At 43.0% G+C, this 18,687-nt stretch overlaps 1 protein-coding gene across 2 annotated transcripts in view; it reads right to left on the bottom strand.

Moving 5' to 3' along the window:
* The window catches only part of SEPTIN7 (septin 7), a 79,808-nt gene extending 68,672 nt beyond the window's left edge, over positions 1-11,136 (bottom strand). Inside the window, exon 1 of one of the 2 annotated variants that reach the window (XM_075143072.1) lies at positions 11,032-11,136. In XM_075143072.1, coding sequence (XP_074999173.1) covers positions 11,032-11,035 — 4 coding nt within the window. In that variant the 5' untranslated portion in view covers positions 11,036-11,136. The remainder of the gene's footprint in view (positions 1-11,031) is intronic. The other variant, XM_075143075.1, reaches the window with a different exon arrangement.
* Positions 11,137-18,687: the final 7,551 nt, after the last annotated feature.

Below are 18,687 nucleotides of genomic sequence, written 5' to 3'. Positions count from 1 at the left end.
TACTGTAAAAGATCAGAAAGAGCAGACAGCATAGTCCATCTGTTGAGCTACAGGCAGCGTGTCCAGAAGGAAAGCAGAAAACAAAGGGGATGCAGCAGGCAAACTAGTAAACCTTAGCTTCCCTGTTAAAAAGAAATTCGCCAGCCTTCAGAGCCAGCGTACAGTATACAAGGGCACGCCCGAGCAAACTGTGCACAGCAGCTGTAGCAAACACAGCCAGTGCTTTGATCCTCAGTGACCAAAGAAGTGCAAGAAAGCAGACGACTATAGGAAAATGAAGTCAGTTAACTATTTAGAAAAACAAAACTAATTATAGATAGATGGGGTGGGGGAAGGTGGGGAAAAAGGCTGTCAAACTACCAAAGCAGGCCTGTACAGTAACTACAGCACACAGTATTAAAAGAAGTTCTACCTGGGTTACTCTACAAAACATTCAGGCCAGCTGCCCACATTGACAGTTTTTATGTAATAGTTCATCCTTTGCTAGAATTAGCTAGACAACTAATTCCTTGAAGAAAAAGTAAGCCTTTTTTGTGCATTTTAAATACAATTTAAAAGTACAGGAATACAATTTTAAAGCTTCTTGTTCTTTTTGTGCATTTTCCCCTTTATTCTGGCTTTAAGAAAGCCTTGGTCTGCCTGCAGAAAGCAGCATGCAAACCACCATCACATAGCAACTTGCATCTAACTGAAATGACCATCTCAAAATCAAATTTGACAGTAAAGTGACCAATTATCTTCCACTCCATTAAGTAGGGTCAAAATTACTACAGCAAGAAATTGCACATCACTTGGTGTGTCTATCACCACTCTTAACCTTCCTTCCTAACTCCTCCTCCAATGCAAACACTGAGACAAGGGCTGAAGATGAAAGATGCAAAGGAAAAATATTTTGAAAAAAGCTATGAAAGATTCCTGGATACAAAACCTCCAAGGGAAAGAAAAAAAAAAAACACAAAAACAAAAATTTAAAAAGTATCTGTACTCCACTCCATATTTAACATGTCTCTTGCCTAGTTAGTTTGTGGAAGTTTCCCAAAAAGATGTAAATAAAAGATTTAAAAAGAATTAAAAAAAAAACCTGGTGGGAATTTTCAGGCAGTTTTACCTCATACTACTTTCATGTCTTATGAAATCAACTAAACCATGGGTTTGAAAAGAGCCACTTTTAATGAAACACAAATTCTCCACAAAGTAGGTTAGTGCCTCAACCTGGAGACATTTCAAGAGTCTTACTCAGCACAGGAAACAGTAGAAAGAAGCAATAAAGCACAGTAAGTATTAAGAAACACACTGAAGTATCATGCTTGTGATGTGTATCATTTAGTTCCTCTGCCATTTCCTTTTAATTTAAGTTACTGTTGAGCATTTTTCAGTTCCTTCAGGTTCACCTTAACATTGCATTTTCCTTCAAAATTTGCATACAGATTGGTCAGTTAACACAAAGACTCAGCAGGTGGTGATAAATTATGGTCTATAGGTTTAGACCTATTTAAAAACAAAACAAAAAACAAACCAACCGATCCCCCCTCTCCCACCCCAAATCTCTGGGTGAAGCATCAGCAACAGCAAGGGTATCGCACACTTGCCCAAGCACAGGACTGAATTTTCAGGAAGAGTAGATTCCTGCAATCCAACTGGCAGTATTTCAACCGAAGGACTCAGAAAAAGGCATTTGCCGGTGTGTACTCTGCACTCCCTTCTGTTCTACACCTTGAATACCGACAGAAGTGAACTCCCCAGCAACGTATCCCATTCTCCTCATCAAGCAGCTGTAAGGATGGCAATACAAGAAACAGTATGGTTACATTTCTAGCCTAAAGGGCTACTATCAGATCTAGTAAAATTTCTTGAACATGTAGGTGCAGAAATGCTAATGAGGTGAATCACTCATGCAGAAATACTCAAATATGTCCAACACACTCTAAGTGAAGTGTGTTGCCCTTAAAATCATGAGAGAAATTACAGTATTTCACCTTTGGTGCTTCTGTTAACATGAGGAATTCTCATTTAAAGTAACTAGGGTGAAGGGCTTTTACCATACATTTCTGTATGGTGGATGCAACTCGTTCCCATATGGAAGCCATCTGTTTTTCTGTATATTCTCTTATTTTCCTATACTAGTTTCTATGCTGAACACCTCAAGCTCTGGCTTATAGAAGCCTTCAGAAGCCTTATAGGTTTCACCAAGAAAGACATTTTGAGCTAAAATTTCCTAAGAGACATGTCCCTGTCAATTGTCTTTTAGGGTTTATTGTATTTTGTGCTGTAGCAAACTAGCATAGAACAGTGAAACCCAAGTATTTCTGAAAGCATCGATCCCTTTGTCTCAGGTAAGGCTTTGGAAAAATTAAAATACATCTTGAGACTATCTCATCATTAACAAGCTGTTACCAACTAATCATTTAAAACACACTTTTAGGAAAAAAGCATAGTGGTAGTTCAAAGTTAAGTTACTGTATTTTTTTATCACTTGAAGCAGGTTAGGTATTTTTCCACAGCATTCATTTCCCCCCATGACAGCATATTTTAATGACATGAAAAGGCAGAAGTTAGATTTTTAATTATAAACTGAATTTTCAGGATACTCTGAAATCATGTTTATGTTTCAATACTTCTACTACAAGGTTCATCAAACACTACCAGAAGAGGTCCTTAAGGGTATTATTAAATTACTAGTACTTGGAGGATTTTACTTCTAACTATTTCCACACTGTCTGAGGAGTTCTGTATTTATAATATAAAGAACTGTAATGAGACCAAGAAGATAAAAAAAGAGACACAGGTGCTATTTTAAAGAATTATGCCAACTATTAAAAACCTCTCCATGTGTTAAACTTAGATGTTTTGAAACACAGCTGGCTGGCTACATTGTTTTTAATTGTCTTTATTTTTAAGCTAGAGAGATACCACAGAAAGATAGCTCCCATCATAATTACTGTGTAAGGAAGATAGAAAGTAAAACTTAAGATTGTTTCCCTGCAGGTTGCAATGGCAACTGATACAAAAGAATGGTCCATACTGATAATAAAATGTATCATCCAGATTTAATATTAAGACTATTACAATACATAGTTGGTATAATTACCACTCATCTGTAGTGTAAGTTGGCAGTTAGAAATCCTAAGTTTTGATTTCATTTATTCCATGTCAAGGAATTAATTTTTAACTTGGCATCTACTGCATATGTTTTTCAAAGAGGAAGGCAACCCATTTGAGAGCATCCAGAACACCAGCGGTCTAATTACCTTGGATGACAAAACTAAAGACTGCGAGGACTGACGCCACAGCTCGATAGCAAACCATCCCGGTGATCAACAGCACCAAATCTACCCATTTCTCAACTTCCCAAGCACTTCTGGTTTTCGCATTAGTAACAAAGCTGGCTGTGAAGAGCATGCATTACATGGTCCAATATGTATACCAGCAGAGCAACTATCCTGCATGATTAGCCATGCGAAATTTCAGAGTGGGAGTTAACTCCCACGCTCCATACCTGGCTGCGACACCAGAGTACTTGATGGCCAAGATTCACAACTGGGAACACAATTCAAAAGAACAAGAAACCCAGAATCATTTTTGTTACCCACAGCAACAAAGACTTGAACATACCGAAAAAGAGTCACCTTCACCTAAGGAGATATTGGCTGTCTTGCAGGCATATTGCTAGGCAAGAAGCTAAAGACACAAAGCTAGGGCCAACTGAAATTCATTCAGCGACCAGGTTAGAGGCCATCCATGGAACGTTTCTTTGGAGAAGCTGTGTCTTAATCACTTTCAAAGCCTTCTCCAAAATCAACTCTTGCATACGTTTGGACAAACAAGATGTCAGTGTCCCTTCATTCCTAAGGTATTAACACTCAAATAACTTCACTTGGACTGCATAAAATACTGAGTACTCATATAATTTTGAGCTCACCTGCTGAAAATTTCAACTGTTTAAGGACTCAGAAACACAACAAATCTTAAAGACCTTTTACAGAGGCCCTAAACACCTAAAAAGGAACAAACACTAACCAGCTCAAAAATTAACTTGCTAATTAAATTTGAAACTGCTGGTAAGGAAAAACTCCCTGCTGAAATTCCCAGCTTTCCTTGCCAAATTTTTATAGGCTGGGGGCTCATTACCCCTACCTTCTCCTCCTTTCAAGCATCTAGTCTTCAGCATTGTTTTGAACTTGTAACATTAAGACATTTTTCCTTTAACTGACTATAGAGGAGATCCCTTTTATTCACAATCCACAGCTTCACAACATCGGAAAAGGGACTGAACAACCATATCCTCCATTTTTTGCCCCAGTCTCTTTAAGGTCTTGTTCCCCATTGCTTCAGTCTGTCACTTAAAAACTGCAGGTTCCTTCCCCTGCTCTGAAAACTTACAGGTTTGCAGATGCCCACAGAATTGCAAATAAGAGCACTGAAGGTCAATACTTGGCACAGCTGAACAGTAGGAGATGACCGTGAACTTCAGTAACTAATACTGCAGCAGTTTGCAGACTATTCTCCGCTGTAAGTTCTCCCTCAACTAACTACTAAAAAAATAAAGAACATAGAAGGCAGCAATAGAATGGTCCTCCTTTACCCATCATCAAGAGATTACTCAGACCTTGATTTCGCACCATCTGGCAAAGCCTCCCAAGAGGAAACTAATTTAATCTTGAATCTCTTGGTTTGTTAGTATATCTTTACTAACTACAATTAGGAAGTGTTTGTTTCCAGAAGCGGGGGCGGAGAAATAAGAAGATGGGTTTCTTGGCCTCATTCTACTTTGGAAATTTTCACTGTCCCAAACTTGAAAGCATTCAATTACATTTAAGCCAGCATCTGGAACTCAGATTTTGAATCATATACTCTGAGTTTTGCATTCTTGTGTTAAAAAGCTACAGTGAGTATTGGTAAGATTGCACAGCCAGAAAAATCTCTGCTGTTAGACAGCTTCCAGAAAAATGACATTTCCCCAGCAACAGCTTTTAATGCCTTACAACTGCTTTGTTTTTGACAAGAAGTCAGCTAAAACTGGTATCTCAACTTACTTAAGATATCATCACAGTTAGGATCTGATCAGTGCAAGACCCTCTGCACTGCCAGGTTTCTGCAGCCATCATTAGTCAGGGCTTTAGTTTTGCACATCACTCAAGGAAGCCCTAATGCTAATATTAGTATTACCATAAACATCATAGGTAATGATGCAACAGCAGATAATAAAAAGCAAGTCACCTTACCCATTCAGTGCTCAAGGAGTAAACGATAGCGGCTGAAACAAAAAGCATTAAACTTTGCCCACTGGTGTTTACCCTCAGCTAAGTCATCAGCTCAGCACCAAGGGGAGAGTACTACCTTCTTAACCACTAGCATTAATTCCTCCAACAGGATAGGGTTTTCCTCTTTTCCTATCTTAACCACTGGTAAAGTGGAAATAAACAAGTTGTACAACTAGATCAACCACTACGTATCTCTGCTGCCTTGGGCACACTACCAGAACTTTCAGCCTAGTTAAGATTCAGTGTTAGGGTGGGAACAGAAAATCAAGGTTGCTTCTCTTTGCGGCAGTGCCATGTTATACCAGTCTAAAACAGGCCCTAAATCAGGATCGCGCGTACCTGTCTGCTGCCGAAATGGTCTGCTGAAGTTCTCTTGCCTAGAGCACGCTCGCATTTCTTTTTTCATGCCAACATTTCTGTGATCCCATGATATGAAAGGTTCAGGGAGCTCAACTGATAGAAAGAAAAATAATCGTGGGGGAGAAAAAACAGGCAATTCCTGTGAGTTGAGCTCCATGAACTGACTCACCGCAGGGCCAGAGAGGCACTGCTGCAAGGGTGTGAAGAGCGGCAGAATCGCCTCCTTTCAAGCAGCTGGACAACAGATTCGCCCAGCAACTGTATTGTCAGGGGGGAGCTTAGGCTTCCCTTGTATCAGTTCTGGTAATCGTACAGGTAGAGAACAAGTCAGATTAACTCACATATCCAGCTGAAAACTACCTTACCCTAAGGTTAACTTTCGGTTACATCAGCAAGCTCATCTAATCATATCAGTCAGTACATGAACACTAGAGGTAACACAAAGGAGAAGAGAGGAACACACAATCAAGACAGTATTTTTCAGCTGCAGTCCAGTTATACCAGCATAAGCTATGAAATCACATGATAAGGTGCTTAAGAAAGAACAAAAAGGAAAGGAGAGGATACTGTTTGAAAATATTGCTGGGCATACTGAAACTTCCTGCAAACTGTGAAAGAATTATACATAAATGAGATCGAAACACTCCAACCAGCCAACACTGGAAAAAGTTTGATTTAAGCTTTATGATAACATTAACTTAAGCATGCTTGGCAATTTTGACCATCTCACTAGGTCAAGTTTCATTTTATTAAAGTTCAACTTGAATCATTACATGAATAGTCTTTTAATGTATGAGATATAAAAAGAGGTAATATTTCATACATTCTCCTTCTAATAATCTGTCTGCCCATAATACAGTGACAACCACTGGCACCAATACCAACATTCATGCCATCTTACATTTTTCTCAGCATCTTCTGCAATGACCTACAATGCTTTTTCAGACAAATGTCACACCAGAAATTTTGTCATCAATGACATCGGCTGCCTTTCTGAAAGGTCTCTTTGTAATAACATTATTGCATGATAGACTGATTTCTACATATAACAAAACTATTTTGATTGGAATTTGATAAACTGCTACTTTGTAGCTCAACGCTCACCAACAATGTTAAAGAGCATGCCTTAGATATCTAGTTTGCATTTCTCTTTTTCTGGTCATTGTTCCTGTCATGCTTTACCCCAAAGCACCGGAAAAAGCTTAGTATGTGATATTTTCTCCTTCGGAAGCATGCTTCTAAGACCACTGTCACCCCTTGGTCTTTCTTATGATCAAATGAAAGACGAGTCTAAAGTCAATTTTTTTTTTTTCTTTCTGCAGGTGTCACATCTTTTGTGAGTATGATGCAATCTTTCCATTTAAAAAGCTCTATTTTAAAAATGCTGACACCAAAACTAGGTGCTGTATCTTAATGTTGATCCCCCTAAAGCTACAGTGGGTCAAAGGAGGGAGAAATCTCCCTAATGTTTTAATCAATCCTCCCCCGCTTTTAAGTCCTAACATCTTTACTCTTCAGGTTAAAAAAAAAACCAACCAAACAAAAAGCACACAACTGTTAAGTGTAAAACAGGAAAAAAAGCAATTCAAAACGCTGCAACTCGAGATGCGATTTTCAATGTTGACAAAAAAAATTCCTAAATCTTCTGTGCTACTAAGAAATAATTCAGTTCTATTTTAGTTGCTTAAGTGCTTCTGAATGTAACACCCATAGCGTTATTGTTCTGTAATACTGCTTCCAAAATTATTTGCAAATGCATTCTGACCTATCATTGCGTTAAGTGACAGAAATCTGGCACGAAAACGGCCACACAAAGAGCCATTTGTAAGTAAGATACAGAGCTAGAGCCACTGAAGAAGAGACTCCCCGTAAGTGGCTTTAAGAAGGGCTACGGGGCAGTCCACCGCTCTGTGCGGCAGCACCACCAGTCCAGACACTGATGAAGTCGGTGTGCAACTGGCGAGTTTCTGTAAGGCACATTTAGTAGCGCGGAACAGCGCTGATGCACAAAAAGCAGAAGGAAGATTAAGTGGCTTTTGTGGGAAGAAGTCCAGGATGTACATCAGAACAAGGTTTAGTCAGGTGTGTGTTTTACATTCCTCTAGCTCAAACTCTGTCAAAAGGAAAGCAGATACATATTGTCTTCTGAAGTGATTATGAGCCTACTGGTTACTTTTCGATTTTTAATGTAACATAAAGAATGTCATAACTTAGAGTAGCTTCACAGGCATGCTCGTGCAATGCAGCAGATACCCGGTTTTGCAGGGCAGCTGCATTAAACTAAAGCAGAAGGCAAAACTACAAGTTATGTAAGTAAATATTGATTTGCTTCTTTCCTATTAAATAAAACCACAAATAGAAAAGAGCTACCTGATGACATTATAGAGCTATCACGATGCTACCATTAAACAAGGGCTGGAAAAAAAGTCCAATTTGACTCACCCCTGACATATGCGAAACTCACTCTGGCAAGGTGAACAGGAAGTCATTGGTTTCTGTGAACCAAGTTTCTGGCCCTCGCAGTTGAGAAATGTCTTTACCTCACCTATGCCACCACCGCCACCTCTGTAAGACGTCTTTTCTATAAACATCAGTTCAAGACGTTCAAACCCTCCTAGGGAATAGTTCATGTCCGCCTACAGTTTAACACTACCCCAAATTTGAATTACTAATTTAAACAAGACTTAACTAAACTACTTAAATGGTGACTAAATGCCATTCTAATTACAGAGAACACATTTGCAATTAACTAGCTTATTTCAGGAGCTAGAGCACCAACTTACAGAAAACAGAACGTCGCTCATACATACGCATCTCTGGTCTAGACAGGTAAATTAAAGCTAAAAATGTATGTCACACTACAGTTCTGAGTAGAAATCTCTCTCCTACACCTTCTCTGAGGCAGATTTTCCTTCACTGACTTTGTGTTTAAAATGAGGTTTTGAACCTGTAGCCATTGCATTTTATAACTATTTGTTGTCTTAATGTGTATTTTAAGGCAGTACTAAAAACACCACCACAGCAGCACTGAACTACTAGAATTGAAAAAATTAAAGTACAGGAAGTATGAGCATGACCTATGGAAGACAGTAATGAAATTACCACAAAGTTGCCAGCCAGTTAAAGAAAAAAAGAAGAGAGTTCTACTGTGCACATTTAGACATTTTTAAGCAAAAAGAAAGCAAAATATATTGTATTTTCTGCCTAAGAGAAACAATCAAGTTTTTATCCATATATACACAAACACGTTTGTTTGTCACACTGAGTATACATCTGAAGCACCATTTTAACTGAGGCTAGTCGCTTGTCCTTGTGGGTAAACTGAAGGAAATGCTGTGAGTTATTATCAGCGCACAGACTGATATGCACAGTTCTGGGTGCATTTGCTTCAATTTCAGAATGACTAAGTAGCAACCCTTTCTTCCACAGTAGCAAACACAGAACAGGTGATGTTCTTGCATTTCAATTCAGATTTCAGCACAGACAAGGCAATAATTGACCTTTAAAGCAATGGTTTTTTGAAACCTGCTCTCCTAAGAAAAATTTCTATTTATTGGTTTTCATAATTCATGTGTCAGCTTAATTAAATTAAAAAAAAAAAAAGCAATCATCTGAAGCCAGGACAAAACAATGCTTTTACATTCACAAGTCACCAGCCAAAGATGCTAGTAATCTCACAGAGCAAACAAGACACAAATATTACAAACTAAGCAGGTAGCAATTGAAATATGTCAAACACTACACAAAAATACATCTTCCCCAATTTCCTAACATTTCTGCAGGCAAGAACTTTAAAATATATGGACAGAATTAGAAAGGAGAAATACTTTACAGTAATATTAGTTTGATATCTCAGTGAAAGTTCTAGTCAGAAATTAAGTTATTCCTTGGCACTGAAAAGCTACTATCACAAAAAAAATCTTGCATAAGAAGATATGGTCTACCTTTTAGCTGAGATATACAGCAGTGGCCCATCTAACTTTCAAGGGAGCTGAGCCTGCATATTCACACAAGCTAACACTTTTTTGGTCCCAATATTAATATAGGTAATAAGTATTTCTACATATGGGAGCATTTCTATCACTGAACATAACCTAAAGCCACTGTCAATCAGAGGGAGATTATGGCCAAGCAAAAACATGCAGTAAACGGGTACTTCTGACAGTCTTCTGTTCACTGATTTTTTTATCTGCAGGAGGCAGCACACAAACTGCATGCAGAAGATTCTTGAACGTTGTCTTTCACAGAATTACATTTGTACATAACTGGTTCAGCGTGAAGTCAGCAACTTAATGCTAAAATAAGTTTAGCTGCTTTTCCTTAAGTTGCCCATTAAAATTTTCATCTGTTATTGTGCCTTTTCCCAGTCACCCTCCTGAAACACTAAACCACCCTCCGATTTATTTTGCAGGACTGGTTGGCTAAACGAGGGGATCACACAGAAACTGCTCATAAAACAGTTCACACAGATTTCCGGGGCAGCTGTTCGTAAATTGCAATTTTTAATATTTTCTTGTTTTGTTTTAAAAACGACGGGCCGAGGCCCTGGTCCCGGCCCGCCGCCGCTGAAGGGGCAGGAGCAGGGGCACGGGCAGGGGCCGGGGCGGCGGGGCAACGCGGGCGGGCGCGGACCGGGTGCCCCGCGGAGGCGGCGACCAGCCCCGCGCACGCCCCGGCGGGCGGCAAATAAAAGCCAGACGCGAGCGGCACAAAACCCTCAAAAAAAAAAAAAAAAAAAAAAAAGAAAAAGAAAAAAAGAAGCAAGCTATAGAGGCGGGTAGGCGGCTGGCGGGCAAGCACGCCGCGGTGCCTTCGGCCCTCTCCCGCTGCCACACACGCACCCACCCGCGCACAGGCGCCCCCTTCCTCCTCCTCCTCCCCCGGCGCCGTGATTTCAGTCCCACCCGCTCCTCTCCCGCATATTTGAAGGCTGCTTTAATTCCTGCAGCAAATTCCTCCCTCCCAAATTTGGGCGCAAAAGGAGAAAAGGGGAGGAGGGATGGGGGGGAAGGGGAAAAAGCGAGGGAGAAGAAATATCTCCGGCATTTTCGCCGCCCGGCTCCCCAGCTCCGCGCAGGCATTATACAATTTCGGCGAGGCAGGAAGTGACTGGGGCGGGGAGGGGGGGGAAGGCGGCGGCGAGAGGGGCTGGAGCCGCATCTGAGGAGGAGGAAGGCGGGGGGCGGCGAGAGGGACGGGGGGCCCCGCGGCGGGGCCGCTGCTCCGCGCCGCCCGGCAGCCGGTCCCCGCCGCCAGGATGGAGGTCTCGGCAGTGCCCGCTGCCCCCCCCCCCGCCCCGCTCCTCCCGTGCTGCCTCCCAGCCCACCCATCATGGAGACCCCGCGGCCGCAGGCTCCCGCCTCGGACTGTCACGGCCCCCCCGCGCCTCGGCCCCGGGCTGGAGACTCACCCATGGCGCTGGCCGGCGGCGGTGGTGTCGCTGCCGCTGCTGACGCTGGGCTCCGGCTGGCTGCCCGCCTGCCCGCCCTCCCTCCCTCAGCCGCGGCGGCACCGAGCGGGCCGCCCCCTCCTCCCCGCGCGCCTCCCGCCAGCCAACCCGGCGGCCGCCGCGGCGATTCTCCGACGCCCCCTACGCCGATTCCGCCGAGGGGCCGCGGCCCTTCCGCACAGCGCCTACGCGCGCCCGCTCTGGCTGCCGGACGGACGGACGGACTTAGCGGCTCGGCGCGGCTACGCTCCCCTCGCTGCCGCCTGCGCCTGCTGCTGCTCCTCCTTCTCCCTCGCCACCTCCGCCCCGCTCCTCACACGTTCGCTCCTTGCCCGCCTCCCCCAGCACGCAGCGGCGGCTTCCGGCTCAGCGTGGGGCTCGCCGCGGCCCCCACGTCTCTACCCCCGCCCCTCCCCGCCCGGGAGCTGACTGTTATTTCCTCCCGCTCCGTGTCAGAGAAAAAAGGGACCGCTCGGCGGCCATTTTGAAACCGGGCACGCTCAGGAGCGCGAAAGTCCCACGGCGGCCGCGGGGCTTTGCCCGAAATAAAGATGGCCGCCAACTCTGACGGGCTGGGCGAGGCGGTTACAACGCCCCCTTCTTTCTCCGGGGCTATTCTCGGAGCGTCGCTAGTCCTTACGCGCCTTGCGGAGCCCAATGGGTGCTACGGCGCCTTACGCTACCTTCGCCCGCCAGCTCACGCAGTTGGCGTGCGAGATGGCCGGCAAGAGAGGGGGACCCGGAGAGGGGTAGAGGGGCCAGGGGCCCTGGGGCGCCTTCAGGCCGGGGGCGCTGGGGCGAGGGCGCGCCAAGCCGCCCTTATCCCCGGGGAGCGCTGGGGCTGCAGCACTGCGGTGGGCAGTCAGGCGTCCGTCCCTCTGCTTCCCCGCTACGCCCTCCCGCAGCCCCTCCGCACGGCTGAGGGGCCCCGCCGCGGCGGGTTGGCGCCGGGCTCTCCCCCCGCCGCGGCTCCGGCGTCCCGCCCCCGAATGAGACGTTTGGGTCCCATTCATAACCGCCGCCTCATTCAGGGAGCCGCCGCCCAGGCGGGCGCGGAGCCGTTTCCCGCCGCGGCTGCCGGGCCCCAGCGGCTAACGCGTCGGCCCGCCCCCGCCCCTGCCGCGGCGCGGGGGAGCGGGCCCTTCTCCCCGCAGGACGCCGGGGCCTTTGCGGCTGGCCGACTCTGGCAGGTGTGGGCTCTGCCGGGCGGCCGCTGCGGCGGGGAGGCGAAGGTGCTGCCGAGCTGGTCGTTTCCCCGCTGTCAGGCCCGCAAATGGGCTCGAAGCCGGGCCTTTCTTGCCATCAGCAAGTGATAATTTGGTGCCCAAGTCCCTCGAAATGAATGAGAACTCATTTTAAAAAAAATAAAATACAATTTGAACGCAGCTGGTGGCAGGCACAATCCTCCTAGGAGACCAAAGGGGTGCTCGTGTGCCCTGGGAATCACACCGACAAGCCCTACCGCTTGGGCTGGTCTAGCACGTCCCTGAGACCCTGGGTTGGCCCCTCTGAAACGCTGCTACAAGTCGGGGTAAACGTCTGTGGCAGAAAAGTGACACTGGAAAAGGATGGACTCCAAGAGAGGCAGAAAAATTACTTTTGCCTTTCCTATTCCAATACAGCTCTCAACATTGTGTTTCCATTTTATGTTTGGGACAGGTATCTTTGGAGCTTTTTAAACTCTGGGATATTTTATGCCCAAACTGAAATACTGGAGACCTGTATTTATGATGTGTGATTTGAAACCTAACAGTTTATTTTGTGTTAGAGATTTCCAGGTATGGTCCGTTCCTTGCCTTTTTTTTTACACAAGAAACAGTACACTTCTGTAGTAGGGAAAGGTACTTCGCAAAAAGGGAAAAATATGTAAATTTATTGTGCCTATGATATAATTTGTTTCTGCTGCTATTAAGAGTACATTTTAAGAGCATGCCCTGGTACTAGAACGATGAAAATAGCAATTTTCATTTCAGCAGCAAAAGGGAAACTTTCAATAACGCAGTATTTCTGTAGGTATAGTCGTAGCAAGGCAGACGGGAGCAACAATGAAGACGCTAAGATTGTCCTTGTTTCCCACCGATTTCCATCCAATTCTTTCTTGTCTAATGTCTGACTTTCCTTTTTTGGGTGCATTTGATAAACACTTTTTACGACAACAAGGAAAACGCATCATCTTTTCAGAAAGGTATGCAGCTCTGCACAATGTGGTTCAGCGCTGTTTAAGAACTGGAAGTGTTACAATATACTGTGGTTCTTGGATGCCCAAGGGAAAGAGATTTTTATTATCGTTGGTCACAGGGCTGCCAAATGTTATCTCATAAATCTGTGTCTTTCACAATGGATGAGGTAAGAAATAACCTTTTTTTTTTCATTCTGGTTGGTTTAGGTGGTAATGTCCATGGCAATGAGATATAGTTACATTGCTTTCGTGGTTATTTGAATACCAAAAAGGGACATTTTACACCACAGAAGTTGCTCACTGAATACAAAATATGGTCCCCGCAGCTCTCCCATAAAAATATGTTGTTGGAAAACAAACAATACGAATAATACTTGTTTTCCCTCTTGTAATAAGGGCTTCAGATTCCTCAAAAACATTTATCTTGGTTTTCAGATATGCACTGTTGAGAAAATAGTATGTAACTGATGGGGATATCTTCAAAAAGGGAATGATGCTTTTTAAGTAATTTCCTTTTAAGTAAGAATTACTTTGTGGATTGATCATTTGAAAAACAAAAGTGAGCTTGCACCTTTGAAATCTACTGCAAATCTGGCACAGGCTTAATGAGGAAGCAAGATGCAAGCCAGTGGGTTTTATGTGAGGTTAATGTCCCATTTTCCTGTGTTGTGAATAGCGGGGGGGGTTCTCTTTTCATACGGTAATTTACAGGGTTAGGAAGATTCTGCAAAATTGTGCTCATTTTGAGAAGAAATAAAGCAAATGCAAATGGGTTCCTGAGGTCTGAAGAATACTGTGTTCTGTGTACAATATAATAAATCCAAACTTTTCCATTCCTGTAGCGACCTGCTGTTTGTCCTTCAAAAGGAAAAGACTTCACTAAATCTGTCACTAAACTTTAAAAAACTGAACTCGACAGGTAAATTTCAAGACTCTTTAGGTTCTATTTGTTTGATTCTTTTGAAAGAAGATACAATTTTGTGACTGCTTTTTGTGAAATTAATAAAAAGCTTCGCAAACTTAAATGTAGAACGCTACCTGCCATAGCTCAGAACCCATCTGTGTCCTTCTTGTCTTCAGATACAGAAACAAAGCCCACTCACCTTATTTACAAAATCTACTAACTAGGGTTGCCGCCAGGTTGGTTCCCAACCAGCCTAGCCAGTTTTAGTGTCTTCTTGCCAGTGAGACATATGAAGACTATTTTGTTTTCCTTTTTTTTTAATGCAAGCAGACATGACTCACGAGGTGAATTTGCACATTAGCATTAGCTCCAGCATGGGATGTGGTGGAATCACTGCGCTTGTACCCTGTTGACTTGCTCCTGCATGGCACCCTCCTGGGTTTGTAGAGCACATGGTGCATCTCCAGACTGAATCGCGCTTGCTCAGTCAGTCCAATGTATGCAGCATCCTTTTGAGCTGCAGTACAAGTGTTACAGATCTTTGCATTCCGAGCAATCTCTTGCCAAAACGACCAGTTTCATTATACTGAGTGAAGTCCTAAACTCCCACTCCTGTAAACAATCTAGCTCTAGCTCTGAGGATTCTCAACAGTGAATAATAAGCACGGAATCCTCCTTCAAACCTGTCCTTAAATCTCAGCTTTGCAGTAATGCCTACCAGCATCTCGACCACTCTTTGACCACTGCTTGTCATGCTGACCAGTAATGTCTCCTGTCCTTGGACTTTGTTGCCTTTTTGACATCTGTTGCCCTTTACATTGGATGATCTTTTTGTAAATGCTGCCATTTTGCTTTGTTCACGAGCACAAGAAACGGCCCAACACAGTGGTAATACAAATGCTAACAATAATCTGAGGCATCTGGTGTCACATCTAATTGGGCCCTGATGTCTTGTCCATGAACGCCTTCCTATTTCGAGACATATCGAGTCAATAGGGCCACTTCTCTGAATAAAGGTTTCCAGAATCAGGCCTGTATTTGCATCACTTCTTTGTTCAGAAGAGGGCTGTAATGAAACAGAAAACCCTTGCAAACTCACAAGCAGCACAGTAACCAACTATCCTAAATATCGTTGTCACTGCCATCACGGCTGTTGTCTTTGGCTGCCACCTACAACATTATTCTATGAACATGCAAATATGAATAAGCGAGATAAAATGTATACCTCTTGGCCCCCTGTTAAGTCTTGCCATTTGCTGTTTAAAAAATGCTCTGCAACAGTAAGAAAGAGCTATATTCATCAGCAAATGCTTATAAAATGCTGTAAAAGTTATGAACACAGGCTTCTATTGAACAATTGCTATGGGAAAAATACAGCATCTCTTGTTTTGTAGTGTGTTTACTGTATCGTCCTGGTATACATCCATTACTTCAATTATCTAAAGAAAGAGGCTTTGATAGATTACGACCCAATGATGTGATCCTTGTGAGAGGCACACACATGCACTTATTGTTTAAGGTAGAAAATGGTTGCTTTGTGCAGTTATAGTTGTGTAGCGGGGAATATAGATCAGTAGAAGCAGGAAGGCAGCCTAACCCTTAGTCGTGTACTCATACCAATAACAATTACTTCCTTAAGTGAGGTGAGATACAACCTTCACGGTAGTTTCCTTCATCCTCACGAAGGACTTGTGGCTTGGGAAACACAGCAGATTTCCAGTAATGTTAAACTATTTGAAAAAGGCACCATCTAATACATTGTTTGTACAACATTCACAGATGCAAGCCGGTGAGCTGACAGATCGTAAGACGTATTTCCTACGCCAGGGAGTTGGAGCCTTAAGCAAACGCCCCTCTCGCCTTTCCGCCCCTCCGCTTGCAGGCACCAGCAGCAACTGCTCGGATGACCAGGAGTGAGGCGATTGTGTGCGGAGCACGTCCTGTAATTCCAGTTCTCCGTTTGTTTATTTGTTAATAAGTAAACCCCACTGGGGTTGGGCAGATCTCGGTAAATCCTTAAGAGGCTTTCTATATACCCAGATGTGTAATCATTAATACCCAGTGCTGCAGCCAAACATATACTGATGAACTATTGTGTCTGAGCAGAGTCCGGTGGGCATAAATGGCCTGCTCATGCTGCCACTGCTGCGAGAGCAAGGCTTTCGGAGAGTTGGGCTTACTGCCTATTTACATTAGCAAGTGCTTCCTAGCGTAGCATAAGGTACTGCCGTCATACTTTGCATATTGCATTAGGAAAAAAAATACTTAGACATGTAATGCAATGTGGCATTTTATTACATTTTTTCTATTTAAGGAAAGGAGTTATGCCCTCCAAAAAAATATTTTTTTCTTAAAATGAATTAATGAGCTTAAAATGTAAATGCTAGACATTTTTTTCATTCCAGAAATAAAATATTATAGAATAAATAATAGTAAAATATTACAGAATGAAAACAGATGAATTCTGTATGTACAGTAGTCAGCTCTTTAATGTCTTTACTCATATCAGAACATTGTTTCTACAAAAGTAAAGTCAATGACGGGTTCTGATAGGAAAGAAATATGGTGTACCCTGTGCCGCTGTGGTCCCAGCAGTCCAGCTTTGTATTTTCCAGTTGTCCCCTTTCTATTAAAGGACATCTACATCACCCTAGGAACATCACATCGGGCTTTGTCCTAGCAGACACTAAAGCAACAGTATGCCTAGTATGTGACATTAGACTTGAGGTAGCAGTATGTCACATCAAGGCCTTGGGTACAAATGTTGAACAACTGAAGCGAAGTGTTGCAGATTGTGCTACTTACTGGCATTTCAATCACTTTTTCACTTTCTTCCATTTCCTTTACCTGTGAAAATGTGACTCTACCATCTGAAACTGTTCCTGGGCTACCTACAATCTGGAGTCCTCTCCAAACTCATCCCAAAGCAATGAGTCTCTCCCTTTGTACTGCAAGTCCACCGCTGCGCTTAATCTTCTGACCTGCACGCCTAAGCTCCCAGATCCACCATTTGAGGCTGCACCTGGCACTTAAATTAATTGCTTAAGCAAAATGAATTGCTTATCGCCACCATCAGGAGCGCAGCACTTCACAGAGAGGAGGACTTGAACCTCCACACCTGTCTAACCTACCACGCGTACACATGTAACTCACCCAAGGTAGTCTGCCCATCCCTCCTGTTTTTCTGACCAGCTGCTTTGTATGAGCAAAATTCTTGGTGCCTTGGCACCAGAACATCCACCCTACACTTCCTGAAAGTCACTTTTCAGCTATTGGATTACACTTCTCCATTTCAGATATTCAATGTGCTTTTGATCTTTAGGTTCCAGCCTAAAAACAGTTGTTGAACCCTTGGGCTAGAATCAATGAATACAATCTTTACAGTTCACTGCTTGGGTTTATCTCCTGCTTTTGTCAGGCGATGGCTTATTTGTACCTGTCTTTTGGGCTTTGGTGATAGTTTATCTAGCGGCAGCCATTAAGCGGAACACACCTATGTATGTAGCTCCAGTTAATCCAATAGAGCTACTCACTTGTCCCTTGCAACAAAAGGTGATATTAAACACTTATCAATAAGTAAAACGCCAAACCAATTTTTTCTTAAGCCATGTGTAAGGATTGGTGTCTGTTTACACATGGAACTGACTGAAGCCTACTGCCACTGATGACAGTGGGAATTTTGCAATTGGTTTTAAGGGTTATACAATCTCCTACAGTCAAATCTGTCTATTATAAAAAAAATTCTCAAAACTGTGTTTTCTAAGAAAACCACAAACAGCTAAAATATGAATGTAATGGTATAGAAATACTCAAAACACATTAGAGTTCAATCCAGTTAGTTAAATTATAGGTGAATAATGTGGAAAAAATTAAAAACTGAAATGTAGATCAAAGAAAATGCTGAAACTTAATTCACATTAGTTTTTCATACTTGTATTCTGAATTACATCACGCTGAACTTCTTTTTTACATAAGGAGAACAGTACGTAGTGATTTTGCGATGATGACTGAGCAATACTAGAAATAGAGCACAGTTCTGAAAGAATCTGTTATGTAGACGTTTGGGATTCATAATGGAAGATAATGGTCTTTTTGATGATGAATCCACTATATAAGCCAAGAATATTTCAAGAGCTTGTTTCAAAGTAGATCCATTAGCATAACCCAAGACATATCCTCAGTCTTCCAGATAAAAAAAGTTCTTGTATTGTTGTAATAACAGAAAGTTAGAGTGTCAGAGAGTTTTTGAAGAAATTATGTGCTTGTTACAGAGCCAAACTTCAGGCTCAGTTCTTTCAGTGTATACATTTTAAAGCAAAACAAATAATCTGTGTTAGCATAGAAAAATTAGGGTTGGGGTTATCTGCATAATATCATAGATATGTTTTATGAAACAACAGTTTTTTCCCACTTCTGGATCATGGGGTCATTAAATGTCCTTCTTCGACTAACCAGCAGTGTGGACTCTTCCTATCCAGAATGTTCCTAAGCTCCTTGCCAACATTTCTTCTTCTCTTTTTCCTAACAGTCTAAT

This window comes from Calonectris borealis, chromosome 2 (genome assembly GCF_964195595.1).
Source record: "Calonectris borealis chromosome 2, bCalBor7.hap1.2, whole genome shotgun sequence".
Taxonomy (NCBI): domain Eukaryota; kingdom Metazoa; phylum Chordata; class Aves; order Procellariiformes; family Procellariidae; genus Calonectris; species Calonectris borealis.
This window is presented reverse-complemented; position numbering and strand designations above follow the sequence as displayed.